The following is a 6,848-nucleotide window of genomic DNA, read 5'->3' as shown; positions in this document are numbered from 1 at the left end:
TAGAGTAAATGTCAAACTGTAGAATAAATGTCAAACGTTAGATTAAATATCAAAGGTCAGAATAAACGTCATAGGTCAGAACAAATGACAAATGTAAGTGTTAGAATAAACGTCAAAGATTTAAAGGGAAATGTCAAACGTTACAATAAACCAAAGATCAGAACAAATGTCAAGTGTAACATTACAAATATATTATACATTCGTTAAAATATAATTTAAACGTTGAAATAAACGTCAAAGATTTAAAAATAATTGTCAAACCTTAGAAAGGTGGCGTTGAACGTTAGAAAGGAAATGTCAAGTGTCACAAAAGGATCTTAAAACCTAAAAAAAATCAGTCAATAGCTAATATTACGTAAGAAAATTGTCAAAGCCTGTAAATTCGAATGCTAAATAAAATTACTTTTAATAAACTGGCTACGTATCCGATTTAGAATATTGTAAAAAAATTAATTTATATAAAATAAAATTTAGAGAATACAAACCAACATACGCCATCTTGTATCGCATTTTACCTAAAGCTCGATCTATTGAAAAAAATAATTTAAGAGGAATGAAAAAGAATCTAATAAAAACATCTCTATTAGCATTTGGGATGCTTTAGTTTGCATTAAAAGCAATTTAGCAAATTCTCTAAATAAAATAAAAGAAAAATTATCAATAGTCGTCCCCTTTGGCTGAATTCCACCATTTTAAGCAACTTCCCAACTCACGTCTGCTCGAATGTCTTGAACACGATAACGAGAAATTCATCAATTAGGCGTCTGGGAGCCGCTTCTCTCATGGCTGAATGTTTTATGGGACGACAAATTTGCCGGTGTTGTATTTTAATTACCTCCAACATGTCATCGAACTGCGGCAGAGAATTTCTCATTGATCCTCGCGAATGGCGATTGCCTGTGACATCTTTGCCAACAACACAATGCCACCACTATAACCGTTCTTGCGTCCAAGATGGTTGTGCGCGAGATAGGTACCTATACAAAAAAGGCGACGCATTGTTCTTATGCGAAGCTTCCTGGGTGTAAGAACACTACGCTGCCACAAAATCCCCCCGACCCTCGTGCGTCCGTGAACCGTGCGAGAAAATGTTAGAGCAGCAATATAAGATCTAGAGCATGATTGAATTAATGGAATTGGGTGGTAATTACGTATTCGCGCTCTTAATTATTCACAACCCATCGCACATCGAGAGAATAATGGGACATGCCACTGAATCGATCCCATTGTATGTGCCGTGTTCTCTCTTGCCTGGTCACTTCTTCCGTCATTCTTTGGCACTTTGGGGGGCGGAAAAATGCCACACTGAGACGCAAAAGAGCGGAACATTACGCGGTAGCGGGATGCAAGCAGCGAAAAGAATTTCACGAAACAAAAATATTAGAAAAGTAAGAAGAAATTGAAAAAATTTAGAGAAAGGTCTTCCCGTAGAAGTAAAAGCACTGTGAGAGATTTTTAACGGATTTCAAACAGATAAAAGTCATTTTGAAATACAAATCGTTGTCACTGAAGTGTCAAATTAGGTTTTTTTGTTAAGTTCTTTTATTATTAAAATTCACTACTTTCTAAAATCTTCATGACTACAGAAGGGTTGCGTTGATTTTCAGAATGATGTAGGAAAATTAACAAAAAGAGAACTGTTGCAGAAGCTCTAATTTAGCTGTCAAATTTTGACAGAATTTTGTGAAATTACCTAAAACTAAGAACAATCAATAAAATAACCAATTTAAGCCATTTTTCCTTAATTTATCAAAATAGGAAAATAAAAGACGGTAAAAGATTTTAGGATTTGCTCAAAAATCCACACAATGACGTCACTATAGTATTGGTTTGTCCAATATTTTTTCCGGATTTCTAACCTAACATTTTTTTTTATCATTAAATTCAATGGGGATGAATGAAACAGAAAATCAAAATTGTACTGAATTTATGTAAATATCTTAGGTTAGAAATCCGTGTAAATATTGGACAAACCAATAATAATTGGCTCTTTAAATGTATGAAGCATGAAAACCTTTTTTTAACCCTTTAAGGTCCGCGATCAATCTAGCGAGCTGATTGAACTAAAAATAATTTTTATGAGTTCCTTTGAGCTCAAATAAGTAATTTTTTGCAAAAAATCCCAACTCAAAAATTTTCAGTTTTTCGTCCTTCCTGATCCTGTGAGTCCTTGGTGATGCTTTTTCGTAGTCATAAAATGATCAGGGATTGTAAAGACATAATCTTGTATTAATTTAGACTTAATATTCATAAAATAACTATACAAAATGAAACATTTTCAAAATCGAGCCTTTGGGTCAGCGTATGACCCAATGGACCTTAAAGGGTTAAGAAACACATCAATGAAACATTAGCGATAATGCTTCATGCATTTCTATATTAAAAAAAAAAACAGAATACTGACGTCATTGATTGCATTTTTTGAGCAATTTTTTTTTCTTTTTTCCCCGCTGATCTGAATGTGAAATAAGAAGTTTTTCTTACAATTTCTTATTATTTTCTTTTAATTTTATTTTTCACTCTTATTTCGATTGTTTCCTCAAATAAAGAGTTTTCTCGTGCAAAAAACGGATAAACTCCTTTAAGATAAATCATATTTCAAACTTCTTTGACTTTTACTTTAGTCGAAAGACTTTGAGTATAATATGCTTATCATAAAGAAAAAAAACTCTTGGCCTTTGATGTCTTCTTCGGCGTTGAGATGTCTCCTTAACACCTCAGAGGACAGTTTAAAAAATTCTTTTCTCCTCGATGATCACAATTAATTGAATTAAATGACTCGCTGGTTGTGTCATAATAACTAATGTCCATCGATTAATCATGTACGCGCAGGAGTTGAGACTCTGGGGCAGCAATAAATCAGCGCCCATAAGAAGTTCATCTCTACACCGTGGTGGAGGCTGTGTGCAGCAAGAGGGCTAAAGGGAGAGATGGATAATAGTGATTGATGTGTGGCATTTAGTGGGGTGGCGGGTGCATCTTAAAAATCATGTCTCGCACATGATAAATTGACTTTGGGCGATCTTCCAACACACCAACCATCGCTTCCACCTTCTCGTATCGAATTCACACGATTATGTGCCACTCACCTGGCAATTTTTCGCGCAAGAATACCACGGATTGCAGCTCCGAGGCATCCACACAGGGGGAAAATCACGCAGATTTTGGGATATTACATTTGCCTAACATAACAATTTATTTTAAAAAAAAACAAGGAAAATTTTATCATTATTTAAATAAATTCAGTAGCTCTGATAACTTCCGCGGAACATTGCAGAGGCGATGGTAATCGCATTTTCTTCATTCTTCAAATAAACCCCGTTATTGTAAAGTAAATGTGTAAAATAGGTAAAACACAAAATGTTTTATTGAGTGCTCAGCAATTTTCTTTGGGTTTTCCATCAACTAAACATTCGTGTGAAGTGACCTGAAAAAGCCACTAAAATTGGATTATGTTCCTTCACTTCTCATGAGCCCATTGTTCTCCCGTCGCATTTTCTCTCGCTCCAAATAAGATGATTTGAATTATGAAGCAAAAAAACGCCATCGAGATCCAAATCTCTTTTGAATAAATATTCTTTCCTTGTAAATGTGAAGAAATTAGTTGATAACGGTGTAGAGGAAGGCAGCATAGGTTGCAGCTGCCTTGCAAATCTAAAGAGGAAAATCGAGAAAATTCATTTAAAATTTTTTTAAGCTTTCAGCAAAGTTCAATTCCATATTTTTCAACTCATTAAAGTTCAAAAATTAAATGGAGAGTTTGTTCGTAAAGCATTCTTAATTAAGTAAAGGATGGTATATAGAACTAGAACTTTAGCAAGAGCCTTGAGAGGTTTTCTCACATTTTTCTCCTTAAAAATATTTTCCAAGATTTCAATCTGAAACTTTAATTCATTTTCCTTATAATAATTTAAAGGAAGAAATAATATAAAATATGCCAATTTGAAGTTTTTTTTACCTGGACAAAGGTGTAAATAGAAATATTCCCAAAGCCAAATGTCTCAATTCTCACTGGTTTCTGCAGATTCACGAGAAGCATGAGAAAATCCTTCTGATCACGCAACTTCATCTCATACCACTTTGTCATGTAAAAATTATTGAAGAGCAACTCCGAACTACTCTCAATGACCTGCCCAAAAAAGCAGAGAATGAAGATTTGTGACGTCATGGCACCAACAATGAGAACCGCAATAAAAATTGAGGAATTAAGTGAATTGAAGATGTAGAGCGTGCAACAGAGGTAGATCATAATGGCGAAGAGTTTGTGGAAGTAGAGCTGCCAGAATGCCTGAGTTATTTCCTTCACCTTCACCAGGGCAACAAAGTGGGACTCATGGGTTATCCTGAGAATCCTTGATGCCTCATTCCTGGCCGTAGTGGTGTCATTGAGTTTCGTAACGAGTTCTGCGAGGGTATAGAATTCGGATTTGAAGTAGAGAATCATAATCATCACGACAGCATCGGCAATCATGATATTTTCCAGAATGGAAAAGTAGAGAATTGTTCCGTAGATTACATTGACGGGGTAGTAGAAGAGACTCTCTTTGGGTAGTCCAGGAATGGTGAAGAGCATTGGGGCTGAGAAATTTGAGATGTAGAGATGGAAGGAGTTGACGCTTATTCCCACGAAGGTGATGAAGAACAAGAAGATCCTAAGAAAATTATTCGAGTTTTTAAGGAAAAAAATATTTAGAGAGCTTTTACTTCAATTCCAATCTTACTTTGTCCACTTTAGACCGAGCTTAATGTTAATCAGGAGATACTTTTTCCTAATTTCCGCAATGAGTGGTTCAGTGTCTTTTAGCCAACCATCAAAGAAGCGAAGCATCTCAAAAATCCTATCCCGATGATTGATCATGATTTCAGAGAAAACCATTGCGCACTGATAGATGGCAAAGAAGTAGACGATTGTGAGTGCCAAGTCGTACCCATAGTCCACCATTTGGTAGATGAAATGCCAGACAACGCAGAAAATGCCAAAAGCCAAGTTAAGTGGGTAAATTGACGTCTCAATCGCCCTAATTGCCTTCAATCCACAATCCGGAAGGAACTCACACCGCCAAATGCGGAAATACGTAAAGATAACTCCCTTGAGTCGTTCATGATATTCTTCCAACATTTTTCGTACAAATTCTCGCAGATACTTTCGAAGAATCCCACTGTGAGGTTCCTTTTTAATAGTTTTTGTTAACCCTTTACGTTTTGGGGGGGAGGTTGTGGGTAGGAAAAGTCAATGCGATTGGGAATAAATTACCAATTACGACACTGATTGATATGTTCCTAAAATCCAACCCTTATTTACAGGACCCTCATTATATCCAAAGTGTCTAATTAAATTTTGGTTACATCCTTCTTACATTCTCTGTAATAAGAAATAAAAAGAAGATCTTTTTAAGAAATATTTCATACGTTTTTATTTAGACAGAATTTATTCGAATTTTTAGTAAATTATAAAAAGAAACATATTTAAAAAATTAGGATTTTGCCAAATATTGTGCAATTATTAGAATAATTCAATTGTCCTTCATCAGGCGATTAGCCATCAAAGTTACCGCTGACTTAAGGAAAACTCATTGTACGAGTAGGTTAATATTCGATGTATAAAGGGTCAGAACGCCACAATATTAACAAAAGTACAAACTTTTTATTCATATAATAAATTTTATTTCAATTTTTGTTTTTTATTTTATGTAATTTATCTTTTTATTCTGTTTTGTTGAATTATATTGACTTTAAATTCTATCAATTCTTAAAATTTGTTAGGGTGGAATTCACTACTAGATTAACAAATTGCATATTTTTCAATAAATTTTACAAATTTTGATGTTTGGAGATTGTCAGATGCGCTTTTTTGAACTTAAAAAATTGAAAAGTGTACTTACTTGGTGGACTTGCAGATTTTAAATTGCAATAACAATGGGATTTAAAAAAAATGTACGACATAATTAGACTTAAAAACTTAAAACCGACTCAAAAATTTAAAGTCACACTTAAAAAACTGACTCAAAACCTTAAGACGGACTTACAAATTTTAGGACCTACTTAAAAATTTTAAGACCGACTTACAAATTTCAAGTTAGACTTTAAAAAACCGTCTTAAAACCTTAAGACCGTCTTAAAAACCGACTGAGTAGTGAATTCCACACTTAAACACTTTAAATTCTCTAAGCTCTTTAAATTCTTTAAATAAATTTTTTAAATTACTTTATATTTTTAAAAATTTTTAAGCTTTTTAAATTCTTTAAATTTCTAATTCTTTAAATTCTTTAAATTCTTGGAATTCTTTAAATTCTCCGAATTATTTAAGTTAAGCTTTACTTTACTTGTCCTTTAAGGCAAAGATTCTTTCATAACTTTTTCTTTTTTGAGAACTAAGAATCTACGATTTTTTCATGAAAAAAGATTCCGAATTTCATATTATTTTTTAAGCAATTCTTTAAAATTTTATTTAGAATAAATTTTACTTTTAATAGCAAAATCGAAAAAAAAAAGAAATTTGGAAAAATCTTACAGTGGTTTCACTTAAAAATTATTCCAGGATTTCATTAATAATTTATAGATTTTTTCGAGGTTTATGAAAATGTTTTAAGAAGAAATGATATTAATGTAAAACTATTGAAATCATCAGAGATTTTTTCTTTATGTTTTTATTTAAATTTTTCTTATGCTGATGATCAAAAAAGTAATTTTTTCAAACGCCTTCCATTCAGGCAGGGTAGAAAGAACTTCAAGTTTCAACAATATTTAATTTTAAGTCAATTTTTGTTGTTGCATGTGTGCTGTTTTTCCTAGGCAAAATTGCATGCGAAATCTCAGCTCTTTCGTGGTGCATAAGGCGCACTAAAAGG

At 33.2% G+C, this 6,848-nt stretch overlaps 1 protein-coding gene across 1 annotated transcript; it reads right to left on the bottom strand.

Moving 5' to 3' along the window:
- Positions 1–3,600: 3,600 nt before the first annotated feature.
- LOC129794491 (odorant receptor 4-like) lies at positions 3,601–5,119 on the bottom strand. The gene is made up of 3 exons (XM_055835242.1): positions 4,722–5,119; positions 3,959–4,652; positions 3,601–3,654 (listed from the first exon to the last, which is right to left on the bottom strand). Exons 1-3 carry the CDS (start codon positions 5,117–5,119, stop codon positions 3,601–3,603), a joined length of 1,146 nt encoding a protein of 381 aa, XP_055691217.1.
- Between the last annotated feature and the right edge of the window lie 1,729 nt (positions 5,120–6,848).

The sequence above is a fragment of the Lutzomyia longipalpis genome, chromosome 4 (assembly GCF_024334085.1).
Source record: "Lutzomyia longipalpis isolate SR_M1_2022 chromosome 4, ASM2433408v1".
NCBI classification, from domain to species: Eukaryota; Metazoa; Arthropoda; class Insecta; order Diptera; family Psychodidae; genus Lutzomyia; species Lutzomyia longipalpis.
Note: the sequence above shows the minus strand (reverse complement) of the source record. Positions and strands in the feature narration are given on the sequence as shown.

Excerpts from the sequence above, each read along its gene's own strand:
- LOC129794491 (XM_055835242.1), bottom strand. The coding sequence starts at position 5,119 with ATGTTGGAAGAATATCATGAACGACTCAAGGGAGTTATCTTTACGTAT. Across the intron at positions 4,653-4,721 it reads CTCGGTCTAAAGTGGACAAA|GATCTTCTTGTTCTTCATCA; the intron begins GTAAGATTGGAA and ends TAATTTTCTTAG. Across the intron at positions 3,655-3,958 it reads CTATTTACACCTTTGTCCAG|ATTTGCAAGGCAGCTGCAAC; the intron begins GTAAAAAAAACT and ends TTTCCTCTTTAG.